This window comes from Capra hircus, chromosome 20 (genome assembly GCF_001704415.2).
Source record: "Capra hircus breed San Clemente chromosome 20, ASM170441v1, whole genome shotgun sequence".
Taxonomy (NCBI): Eukaryota; Metazoa; Chordata; class Mammalia; order Artiodactyla; family Bovidae; genus Capra; species Capra hircus.
Window position 1 is genome coordinate 56,367,779 of NC_030827.1, and position 13,400 is coordinate 56,381,178.

Below are 13,400 nucleotides of genomic sequence, written 5' to 3' on the forward strand. Positions count from 1 at the left end.
AAAAACAAATGTATTAGGCTACTAAAGCAGGACAGTAAGACACACTTCGGTATAAGGCTCAGATCCCATGTCTGGTTATTCTGTGTTCTGGGGACTCATAGTGCCAGACCCAGGGTTTGCCTCCATGTTACATTCCAAGCAGATTGGAACCAAAGAAAGCCTACATTTGTTGGTCAAAGCAGGGACTGGATTTGCTCTGGTGCATCCCAGAGCTTGTGCTTGTTCAGTCTATGGAAAAGTAAAAGTGAAATCGCTCAGTCCTGTCCGACTGTTTGCGACCACATAGACTGTAGCCTACCAGGCTCTTCCATGCATGGGGTTTTCCAGGCAAGCGTACTGGAGTGGGCTGCCACTTCCTTCTCTAGAGGATCTTCCCAACCCAGGGGTCGAACCCGGGTCTCCCGCATTGTAGGCAGACGCTTTACCATCTGAGCCACCACGGAAGCGCCCAGTCTATGGAAGATTCTTAATAAATACTTTCGATTGATGAAAATAGTAATGTTTACTTTTACCTCATCTCTAAGACATTGTGATCCTATCAAGTGGTTAGTTTTTAGACTTCGAATAAATTAAGCATCTCCTTAAAAGGGAGAAAAGGACTCATTCTAGAAATCAGTTGTAGCCTGTGTTCAGAAGCACCAGCTTGAATGATCAAGTTGCATTTGTTGTGAAAGCAGACGCAGTCAGCATGAAACGTGTTGCCCAGGCAGGCTCATGCCATGGGGTGGGGTTCAGTGAGTGTCTGTTGTGGGTCAGCTCTTCTCTGGCCCCTGTCCATGGCAGCTGGTACCCAAGGAGGGAGGAGGAGAGGCGGGAGGAGTGGCAGCCACCAGTGGCTCAAAGAACAGTTAAATTCTGTCGTTTCTCTGGGCTCAGATGCAATGAAACATGTCAGCCTTTCATTGTCTGTGTTAGCAGTTACTAAAGATGGATTTGCTCAGAATTCGCTATTAGATTTTCCAAAAGGTTTCCTCTGTCCACTCATTATTTCTGTATATAGATATTTGACTGAACTCACAGGGCAGTGAACCAGTTTCTGCTTTACATTGTCATGGCCTTAGAATTGTGACCTTTGATCGCCCGCGTTTACATTGTGTCTGTTCCTGACAGGTTGTTTCTAAGGCCCCCTCCTCAGTGTTACTATTTTTAGATACTGTCTCCCTGTGCCTGGAAGACCCAGAGTTTCTGGAAATGCTACAATACGCATTTTCTGCCTAGAATTCACTGTACTCTTTTCCCTAGAGAAGTTTCCAGCTCACTCCTTTGAGAATAGTATCCTATGGAAGTATGCCTCCAAATTTATAACATACCGGTTGGAAAATATGGCTTGAATCAAGTTTGATTCACATACTAGTTTTTAGGAATGCAAATCACTTTGAACTTTGTGTGATTTAAGCAAATATTAAAATTGGTTTGAACAAGTCTTTTAGCCTTACTCACTTCCAGTTTCCTCATCTGCAAAATGGAATAATATTACTCATCACACCCACCCCATCAAATTTCTGCGTTCAAGTGCTGTATGGGTTGAAGGATGGCTGTGGGAATCTCCCGCGTATCGAATAAGAGGGCTTGATTCCTGCAAGGCTGCTAAGAAACCATTTGAAATCCTATGTGTATACTCATCAGTAGTTCTTTGAGGGTAGAATAATAGAATTCTTTTTAAAAATTATTAATGTTTTTAAGATTATCTTTTTATGGTTCTTATTTTAGACTATAAAAATAACATAGCTTCCATAAAGAAGCTGATAATCTGTTGATTAACATCTGTGAAGCCTGTTTTGCCAAAAATTAAGGAAAAATAAAATACCTGGTTAACAAAAGTTACTGTTGAGAAGTAAATTTAAGTTTGAGCTTCCTGTCAACCAAGGCAAAAAGATGAATGCGATGCATTTTCTACTCTTTGTTCCCTTTTAATCACTGTGTTTATTTCCAGTTTATTTTATCTTGCCTAATTCCTCTTTGGCACAGTGTACTTAAGTAAATCACAGTGAGTTATGATAGTCATCAATTTATGAGTGTATAGTCAGATAAAGCATAGCGTTTCTTCTAGAGAGAATAGTTTTCTCCCCTCATGGCAAATTTTTTAAAAAACTGGTCTCATAGATCCATGTTAAGTGATACTGCGTGACAATGGATGACGGCAGAGTGCCGTAAGAGTTGGTTCTGTGCCAGCCCGGCGTCCTGGTCCAGCTTGTCCTCTGCCCTCAGGGGTCTTCTCTTCAGGAGACTGTAAGGCGTGGAGAGGGTCTCACCTTAGCAGGAGGACTGGATTTCCCCACCACCCCCGCCTTGTTTCTGGTCAGTGTGGTGCTTAATCAGTGTGTTTGTGTCTGTGTGTGTGTGTGTCTGTGTAGTGGTTAATCTGTGTGTGTGTGTGTGTCTGTGTGTGTGTGTCTGTGTAGTGCTTAATCTGTGTGTGTGTGTGTGTGTCTGTGTGTCTGTGTGACTTTTCCCATCAGAGGAGAGAGGATGCCTTCTGTCTGCAGTCCTGGCTGGTCCCAGACACACACACACCCCCGCCTCTGTGTAGCAGGCTGCGTTCCCACCCCCTCTCCCTGGGCCCTTCTCAGGGCTCCTCGGTTTCAAATCTAGGACGTCTCAGATCCGTGAGGTCTCAAACACTGAAAAGCATTAGAACTTCAAGGGTCCACAGATAATTAACTCCTTCTGTATTCATTAGTTAAATAAGCACAGATTGAGCAGCCCCTTACTATGGACAGGTGACTATTTCCAAGCTCCGCTGTCATACTTCTTACTGTCTCCGCTTTATTTTTGGAATTATGGAAGGCTAGGTAATATTCAGGGTAATCGTGTTCATCAGCACACAGATGCATTTTTCTTTTTTTGTTGTAAAACACCCTCCCTGTCCTGTGTCCCTGTCTGCCAGAACTTCTGTTGCCCTTTATGTAGACATTTAGCTACCAAAGCTTGCCTTTACCCATAATTGATTTTTGTGGAGGGCTTAGCATGCTCTGTTATCCATCACTTGTTTTATTGAAGCATTATGAAATCTTATTTTTTCAGATTGTAAGGGGAAAAGTTCTATTTTTTGTTTAGTTTTGTTTTGTAGAATTAAATTACCTGAAGCTAAATGTATTTAGTCCTGTCTCCAGAATGCAAATTTTCTCTTGCATCCATCTCTTTTTGTCCATTTTAAATGCCTCGATGTCAGTCTGGCTTTTACAATACCTTTTTTCTAGGCTTTATTAAGCTGTAAATCTCATTGCATACAGTTGACTCATTTAGAGCATAGCACTCAGTCGTTTTTGACATGTTCACAGATCTGTGCAACCCTCACCCCCGACACTTAAAGCATTTTCATTTGCTTAAAAAGAAGCCCTCTTACCTGTCAGCTGCTGCCCCTCTGTCTCTGCAGCCCCGAGCAGCCACCACTGTACTTCCTGTCCCTGTAGATTTCCTGTCCTGGACATTTCACGTGGATGGAATCATGGAACATGTGGTCTTTTATACGGCTGGCTTCCTTCACTTAGTGTAGCGTTCTCAAGGCTCATCCATGTTGTAGCAGGTAACAGCGCTTCATGTTTATGGCTGATTATATTCCTTGTCATGGATATGAAGCACATTTTCATCTGCTCATCAGTTGATGGACATTTGGGTTGCTTTTACTTTAAAGTACCCTTCCAGCAGCTTCTCCCCTGCTTCTCTGTCCCCATGTCCACCTTATTCCATGAAGGACCTCTAGAATCCATTCTGTACCTGATTTTTTCTTTTACTTTGTAAAAAAAAAATTTTTATGTGTCTTCAAAGATATACAGCCAAACAGAAATTTCTTATGTGGTATGTATGTGATTATTTCTTTCTCTTAGTGCCATCTGATTCCCCCCTTTTTTCTTACCTGTCTCTTCTTCCCACCACCCATAATAGTGCCCCCCACTCCACAACAGCCTGGCATGTCTCCTCCTGTCCTTTTCTGCACATCGTGTATCTAGATGTATATATTCACACACACGTGCGTACGTAGAACAGGCGTCATGTTTGATGGGACCACTGTTTGTTTTACAGTAATGAGATTCTCACACATACTTCTCTGCATCATTTTTCTCACCTTACAAAAGGTTTGAGAGTTAACTGGGGTATTTAAAAATACATTTAGTATTTATTTCTATGTGAAGTGAAAGTCACTCAGTTGTGTCCTGCTCTTTGCAACCCCATAGACCACACAGTCCATGGAATTCTCCAGGCCAGAATACTGGAGTGGGTAGCCTTTCCCTTCTCCAGGGGATCTTCCCAACCCAGGGATCGAACCCAGAACTCCTGTACTGCAGGTGGATTCTTTACCAGCTGAGCCACCAGGGAAGCCCATTTATATGTTATTTAATCATTTTATATACTATTTGTATCTAATATTTGTTGCTTATTTAATTTGTTAATTTTTTTAAAATTTATTTTTACCACTCCACTCAGCTTGTGGGATCACAGTTCCCGATCAGGGATTGAACCCACGGCCTCATCAGGGAAAGCACAGAGTCCTAACCACTGGATCTCCAGGAAGTCCCTACTGGGGCATTTTTAATTTGTGCTTATTTTTTAATGGGCACATAACATTTCATGATGGGCATGATGTCAGCGTATACCCGGCCATTCCTCTGGTCTGGTTTCCAGTTTTGCCACTACCAAGGGAAGGGGGAGGGGAGGGAGGTCCGTCTACAGCCCAGGCCTGACCCCGGCCAGCAGCCCCTGAACCTGGAAGCAGTGGCTTCAGACTTGAGTGCCGTGTCCGCTGTCAGCGCAGGTTCCCTCTCCGCCTTTTCGGTGTGAGCTGTGCTCTCTGTGTAGAATGTCCCATCGCCCCAGCACTGAGTTGTAGATGTGAGAGTCCAGACTCTGACTTGTGGGATCTTAATTCAAATTCATGTACCACCTGTACCATCTCGATACTTTTCTTTCTTCTGCATTCCCAAGGAACACGATTTTGATTTTCAATGTGCTTTTAAATTCACTTTGAATTGGAGGACAGTTGCTTTACAATATTGTGTCTGTTTCTGCCATGTATCAACATGAATCAGCCATAGGTATATGTATATGTCCCCTCCCTCTTGAACCTCCCTGCTGCTTCCCACCCCTTCCCACCCTTCTGGGCTGTCACTGAGTGCCAGATTTGACCGCCCTGCGTCATGCAGCAAATTCCCACTCGCTGTTTAATGTTGCTTATGGTAATGTGTATGTTCTGATGCCACTCTTTCAACTTGTCCCACCCTCTCCTTCCCCCACTGTGTCAAAAAATCTCCTCTATGTCTGCGTCTCCATTGCTGCCCTGCAATAGGCTCATCAGTACCATCTTTCTAGATTCCATATCTATGCACTAATATATGTTATTTGTCTTTCTCTTTCTGACTTACTTCACTCTGTATAATAGGCATCCACCTTATTAGAACTGAGTCAAGTGCCTTCCTTTATATGGCTGAGTAGTATTCCATGGTGTATATGTACCACAACTTCTTTATCCATTCATCTGTCAGTGGACAGATGAAGTTTGATATTAGGCTGTCTACTATATAAGCACTGACGTCTGTCACCCTCCTAAATTCCAGGGTCATTGGAGACAGAATCAGCCCGTGAGGCTATGCAAGTGAAGGGCAGAAGGTATAAGAGATTCTCTGTACTTTACTCTCAATTTTGCTGTGAACCTAAAACTGCTTTTAAAAACAACAACAAAAAAAATAATGTGGAGACAGTAAAAATATGAGTGGTTGCCAGGGGTTGGGGAGAGGTAGAGGTGACTAGATGAAGCACAGGATTTCTGGGCAGCAAAACCACTGTGAGTGAGGCTCTGATGATGGACACGTATCATTACACACTCATCAAAACTCACAGAATGTAAACAGTCAAGAGTGAACCCTGACGTCAGCTGTGGGCTCGGGGTGATTAGGATGTATCCTGTGGGTTCATCAGTTATAATGAATGCTCTACTCTGGTGAGGCTGTTGGTTTAAGACACAAAAGAATCTAGCAGGTATTTTTTAATGTTTTCTCCCCAAGCATGAATCACAAAACCTTGACGCGTAGTAGGTGTTTATTCATTTAATATTTGGTAAATGGGTCTCCCGGGACTTTAATTACCCTAGTTCATGGCTGTTATTTCCCAAATCTTCCTTAGCTGTTGGCCAGCAAAACTTCCCAGTTAGGACACTGCAGGGAGTCTTTGAAGAGGGACCCTCCAGTTCTGGACAACTAGTTACCAGTGTGGACTGGAGGCCATGAGGGAAGTTTCAGAAGGACACATGCCTTTGAGTTGTGACTTGTCCCCCACCCCTCCTAGCTGTGTCATCTTTGAACCAGAAAGAAAAGGAAGTTAAAACTCAGAAGAGACACACCAATGGAGATACAGGTCTACTCCCCTCGCGATGGCCCGGTGGGTTGCCCAGGGTGACAGTCTGCCCAGAGATCCGCCTTCCCCTGGTTAAATTTCCGTGAAGGGGCAGAAGCACAGTCACAATGGGAGCCTGGAAAGAGTGGCCACTCCTGGTGGCTGCCTCCCGCCCTCCCCTCCCTGGGCTCTATGAAACCCTACAACCACACCACACTAATTAGCCCGAGAATGGAAGGGGTTGTCATGGCGACCGAGCACTTTTTAAAGCACAGGAATGGTGTTCATTATTGTTCAGTGTCTTTAGCTGTGGCGAAAAGGTCAGTGTGGCAGTTGTTTTCCATATGAATTTTGGCCTGAGAGCGAAACTGAATGTGGAATGTTCCTCGGAGGGACTGGAAGATGGTAAGTGCGGCTGGACTTTATGGATAGGGGTGTCCGTTTAGTAGTATTTTTCAGAGTTTTAATAACTAGTACCAAACTAAGGAATTGTATGGACTTTGTTAAGTAGAGATCGGAAGAAAAGGAGCAAGGGAAAAACAGTATGGGTGAGGAATGGTGAAAGTTCAGAGAGATTTTTTAAAAATTGGACAAGTCTTGAAGCATCAAATGATTAAACATGAAATTTGTAGATTTCTCTGACTATGAATTTAACAGTTAACTAAGCCTGATGTCTTATTCAGTGTTTGTTTTATGTTAGCTCTCTGGTGGTCATTGTGGATTCAGATTATATCCCCAAATAAATTTAAGAACTTTTAACCACGTACCTTGAGAACTGTTGCACCTCTTCATTTTTTAAATCCAAAGATTAAGTAGAGGAGTAACCAAGGCTAATTTTTTCATGCTTTTATTCTATTCTTTCTTGTCTAAGAATATTTGAAGTAATTAAGACTAGAAAGCAATGAGCCACAATTCTTTGGGTATTTGCCCTAGTTTATTGGCTAGATGTGGGTAGAATGCTGCCAAGCAGAGACAGTTTGACTACTGTGTTTTAGGAGAAATTAAATACGAGAGAAGTCATTCTGCTGCATGGGACAGCAACTTTTCCATCAAACGCTGCAAAGATTTTGCAGAGCATTCTTCAGATTTATGTTTTGCTAGTTTGGAAAGCCAACAGGATAATGTGCCTTTCAGCCTGATTTTGTGCTAATGACTGGCTGTGTTTTTACAGCTCACAAATTTAAGCCACTTTATGTCTTTGCACTTTTTAACAACATCTTTGGGTCCTATGGCACTATTTTTCAGCCATCTTATACCCAGTTCTGTAAGATAACAAAATGCAAGTTAATTAAAGGAAATGGGGTGTCTGGATTAAAAAACAAATCACTGCTCAAAAAGCTGTGAATGGGAAATGGCCTACTTTGGGGCTTTTCCCTGAAAGACCATTGTCCTTTCAGCAGTGCCAGTTTGTTTGGCAACTGAGCAGATCTGAGAATACGACTCAGAATGTTAAGTCTTGGTTTGATTTCCTCTGCCTTTCATTTGTATGTTCTGGGATTAATATATTTAGTGATCATAGTATGGAGCGTGATAAACAGCGTGTTTGACTAGAAGTTGAGAATTTTTGTTTCTTTTCTCCACTTACAATCTCTCCTTTTCCCCTCTGGCCCCTAACTATTCCCCCAGTCCTCCCTGGGTCACTTCACTGCATTCTTCAGCTAAAAAATGCCTGGAAATTGCAGTATTAAAAACAAAGTGATAAATGTATGACACTTTAGCTTCTTTGGAAAACATAGAATTAAAAATGGTGGTCTGGTTATGCTATTCGTAAAATAATGAGAAATTTGAACCTGGATATTAATATCAAGGAATTATTGATATCTTTTAAATATAATAGTATTGTGATGAAAAGTGGTTGAAGGGTTAGTTGCTTAGTCGTGTCTGACTGTTTGCAACGCCCTGGACTGTGGCCCGCCAGGCTCCTCTGTCCTGGGGATCTTCCTGATCCAGGGATAGAACCCTGGTCTCCTGTACTGAAGGCAGATTCTTTCCCATCTGAGCTACAGGGAAGACTCCTAATAGTGCTGTAGTTCTATTTAAAAATGATACTGATGGGGGGCCTTCCCTGGTGGTCCAGTTGTTAGGACTCCATGATTCCACTGCAAGGGCACAGGTTTCATCTTCATTTGGGGAACTAAGATCCTGCATGCTGCACAGTGTGGTCAAAAAAAAGAGAAAAAGTTAAAAAAAAAAAAAAAAAGATACTGAAATGTTTACAGATGAGAAGGTGTGCTATCTGGGACTTGTTTCCCAAAAAAATCCAGGAACAAAGAGTATGTGGGCTAAGGATGGGGCAGGGTTGATAGTGCTGGCTATTACGACAAGTCTATAGGTACATGGGTTGAGTTCATTTTCTCTTCTATGTATTTGTGTAGGCCCAAAGTGTATGTGTGTACAGCTATGGTGTGGGTGGTCTTGTTAATAACCTTATCTTCTCACCTCTTGGCACATTTTAGATGCCCGACCAGTTTGACCAGGCAGTTGTGGTCAACCAGCTGCGGTACTCCGGGATGCTGGAGACGGTCAGGATCCGGAAAGCTGGCTATGCCGTCCGGAGACCCTTCCAGGACTTTTACAAAAGGCAAGATGGAGCTGCAGAGACCCTCTTTCTTTTCAAAGTGATTGGGGAAAAGGTTGTAACCCACGGTGATGCTGGACATTCTCACGTTGCAGGTATAAGGTGCTAATGAGGAATGTGGCGCTGCCTGAGGACATCAGGGGCAAGTGCACGGCCCTGCTGCAGCTCTACGACGCCTCCAACAGTGAGTGGCAACTGGGGAAGACGAAGGTAAGATTTCAGAGGGCAAATGGCTGGCCCGTCAGCCCCCGGAGAGATGGTTAAGTTCTGTGTCCTGTGATGACTGCTAATCAGTTGTTTGTCAGCATTAGAAAGATGGTATCGTGGTATCACGCTGGCCAACACTCTTTGTCCTTCCACCATTAACCTTGTATTTGAAGTCCTTGACTCTTTGGAGACTGTGTTCTTGGGGACCCACTGAAGCATCAGGTCCTGAATATATTTTCATTCAATCGGTCAACAGATGTTGGCTGATAAGCAGCCCAGTGCCAGCAAAGAGCTAGGCAGCCTCCAGCATCTAAGAAGTGAGGCACCAGATCCTCTAACTGCATTGTCGTAACGCTGCACGTTCCCTGTGCACCATGGGAGCTGTTGTGCGGGAGACCAGAAATCGTCTGAAATCATGTAGGTTGCCCAAAGTCCAGTCCCGAAAGCCGAGGTAAAATCCATTCTTTACACATGCAGGTATGAAGCCTTTACCCCTTAGCTAAGTGGTGAGTGGTCTGGCCTCGATTGCAAAAATTAGCCATAAAGTTGGCAGTGCAACCTTTTCTCCCAGGATCAGAAATGGCCAAAACCCCCATTTGGGCTTCCAGCTTTGTCTCCCGCCCCACCTCCAGTGTCTTATCACACGGGAGAGGCAGAAATGCAGGCAGCTGGGGCTTGGCCTTTGAGTATATGGATGTCCTCAGAGTTGGAGGTATTCCTCGAACCTCACCTTCTGACCCTGCAAGCAGCAGTGCAGGGTCAGAGAAGTATTTTAAAGTCACTGCTCAGATTATGTTTTTAACCTAGGAGTTTCTTAGTATAAAAAAAGAGAGGAAGAAGAGGGAAAGAGAGACAGGTATCTTGCAGTTTGACTATCTTCATCTTAGAGCTGCTCTGATAAAATACCATAGCGTGGCTTAAACACACACACTTATTTCACACAGTTCTGGAGGCTGGAATTCTGAGATCAGGGTACCTGCGTGGTCAGGTTCTAGCAAAGGGCTCCTTCTTTCTTTACAGTCAGCTGCCTTCTTATTATGTCCTCAAACGGTGGAGAGTGACTTCTGGTCTGTCTTCCTTCTTTCCATTATGGGACCTCACCCTCCTAAATGAAATTACTTCCTAAAGGCCCGACTTTCAAATACCATCACACTGGCAGTTAGGGCTGCAGCATATGAATTGGGGGCAAAGGGGTGCTAGACATTCAGTCTGTAACACTGATGTGAAATTAATGACAAGTATTTAGGCATCAATTGGAGGTGACTTAGTACACATCTATTAGGGTAGAAATAGCATGCAGAGGTATTGTGTTGGTTATCTATTGCTGTGTAACAATCAGCCATAAACTTAGCAGCTTTCACAGCACAAGTCAGGGTCTCCTAGTATCTGTGGGTCAGGGGTCCAGGCATAGCGTAGCTGGTCCTCTCTCTGGGTCTCAGTCTGTCAGCTAAGGCTGCATTCCCTTCTAGAGCTTGTGGTCCTCTTCCCAGCTCATGTGGCTCTAGAACTGAGTTCTTTGTGGTTGTAGGACTGCTGTTGTTGTTCAATCACTCAGTCGTGTTTGATTCTTTGCAACCCCATGGGCTGTAGCCCACCAGGCTTCCCTGTCCTTTACTATCTCCCAGAACTTGCTCAAACTCATGGCCATTGAATCAGTGATGCCATCCAACCATCTCCTCGTCTGTCGTCCCCTTCTCCTTCTGCCCTCAGTCTTTCCTAGGTCTCTGTTTTCCTGCAGGCTGCTACCCTGAAATTACTCTCAGCTTCCCACCCTGTTTCTTACCCCATGTAGTACACGAACACTGTACTACACGGTGCACACAGTAGGAGCTCAGTCAGTGTCAAGTGCTTAAATCAAAACACACACACACACACTGTTAGGGAATGACACGAGATTGTTATACATTTAGTCACTCAGGAAATCACCCACTGGTGTTCTCACCCTGGGCCCACCCGCTTCTTCGGGGCCAGCAGGAGAAGCTTGGTGGAGTCTTACATATAATGTCACACACTCGCAAGAGTGATACCCCTTCCCCTGTGCCACGTCCTAAAAGAAAGTCACAGATTCCACCCACCGTAGTCGGATTAAGCAAGGGCATAACCCACTGGGGCCATTTGGGGTCCCTTGGGGTGTGTGTCCTCGCAGGTTTGTAGGTCTCTGTACTGGGAACTCTCCCCTTTCCTTGTTTTAGCCATTCTATCCTTCAAGTCTTCTTGGATGCAAACCGATGGGAATCCTTTTTTTTTTTTCTTTTTTGAATTGAAGTATAGTTGATTTACAGTGTTGTGTTGATTCTGCTGTACAGCAAAGTGACTCAGTTATACACGTATATACCTGCTTCTCCATATTCTTTTCCATCATGGTTTATCACAGGATACTGAATATAGTTCCCTGTGCTATATGGTAGGACCTGGTTGTTGATCCATCCTATAATAGTTTGCATCTGTCAATCCCATGCTCCCAATCCACCCCTCTCCCACCCTGCGCCCCCTTGGCAGCCCCCAGTATATTCTCTATGTCTGTGAGTCTGTTTCTGTTTTGTAGATGCTTTGATTTGGGACACAGTGTAGATTCCACATGTAAGTGGCATCACGTGGTATTTGCCTTTCTCTGGGAATCCTTTTTGACGTGTTCTTCTTGCCCTGCACCGAGACTCACCCCTAAATTGGATTAAGCCCCCTCCTCTGTCATGGCTTCCCTCATAGATCAGTTGGAAAGAATCTGCCTGCAATGCAGGAGACCCGGGTTCAATCCCTGGTTCAGGAAGATTCCCTGGAATCTTACATTCTCTATATTACATTCTCTATATTATACCCTCCTCCTATCTCACTTCCTTGTATGGTGGAATAATATCAAAGATCATTGACTTACCAAGCCAGTAGCAGTCACTTTTTTGAGCACTGAGCACCAAAAACCCAATCCAACTTCATTTACAAATGGAAGTCAGGACCCAGCACAGCTTAGACCTGGGTGTTGCACAGGGATATAGAGACATTAAAGCATTGCCCCTGGTTTACTCATTTGCTGGGAGATGTCATTCATTATTATTGTTGTTCAGTTGCTCAGTCATGTCCGACTCTTTGCGACCCCACAGACTGTAGCACTCCAGGCTTCCCTGTCCTTCACTGTCTCCCAGAGTTTACTCAAACTCCTGTCCACTGAGTTGATGATGCCATCCAACCATGTCGTCCCCTGCCCTCAATCTTTCCCAGCATCAGGGTTTTTGCCAATACAACTGATAAATTATAGTGTGATCTCTGTAAGGAATGAGGACACAGCTCCAGGAGAGAGCTCACTGTGAATTGAAACGATCAGAAAATTATTCAAGAAAAGGAAGTCTTTAAAGAGGAGTTAAATTTTAACTGGTGACACATTGGCAGTAGAATGGAGGCTTATCATTTCATGTAAATATTAGGAAGTAAATGTAAACATGGAGAGCATTTGAATTGTATCTGCTAAAGAGCTTTGACCTTGACCAACTTCTGACTTAATTATATGCTAGCAGTGTTTCTGTCTGTGCTACTGCCAGAGGTCTTTTCATTTAAACCTGTAAACCACTAAGGAACATCGGATAAGAAGTTTCTGTCGACACTTAGACGGTAGAGGGAACTGTGGGCAGCGCTGTAGTCAGAAAATTCAACATGGCACCAGGTCTGAATACACAGGCTTAAAAACACATCTAGTTGTTGGAAGGCAAGGATTCGTATCTGCTGGGGAAGCACCCCTAAAGAAGACGGGAGGCTAGCTGAGCCCCTGGAGCAGCCCAAGCAGGACATGTGATGTGTGTCCCCACTGAGAAGCTGAGTTTAGGGAGGCAGAGATGGACAGCTGCTCCCCTCTTTTTTTTCCTGGCTTAGACTTTTCCTTCTGCCCTGTGACTCCAGGACGTTGCACTTTTCCGGTCACCTGGACTACGCTGCCAGACCTTACTTCTTCTGTGGCAATAAAGTCTGCAAGAGGTGTGCTAAAAAGACATGTTTATTAGAATAATCCATAGGCTCTTAAGCTATCTAAAGAAAGAATTTGTTTTTTAAAAGAGCCACAGGAAAATATTCATATTGGGTAGTGAGTCAAGGTTGGCTGAGCAGCCCCCTGAGTGGGTGTTGACCTTTCCTAAGCTGTTTGATGATTCCCGACAAGGACCTCCACTCACAGCAGCTGGATCCTGCTAACTTTATCTTGGCTGTGTCCTGGGAACATGGTGATGTGGCAAAAGACACCCTGCGCTGGAAGAACTGGCATCAATTCCCACATGTCACTGCGTAAATTCAGGGTAGATGTTCTTAA

General features: G+C 44.0%; 1 protein-coding gene across 1 annotated transcript in view; it reads left to right on the forward strand.

Annotated features, from left to right (window-relative positions):
- MYO10 (myosin X) overlaps positions 1 to 13,400 on the forward strand; it is a 261,210-nt gene that overhangs the window by 210,634 nt on the left and 37,176 nt on the right. Inside the window, 2 exon segments of the mRNA XM_018065535.1 lie at positions 8,784 to 8,908; positions 9,001 to 9,115. Coding sequence (XP_017921024.1) covers positions 8,784 to 8,908; positions 9,001 to 9,115 — 240 coding nt within the window.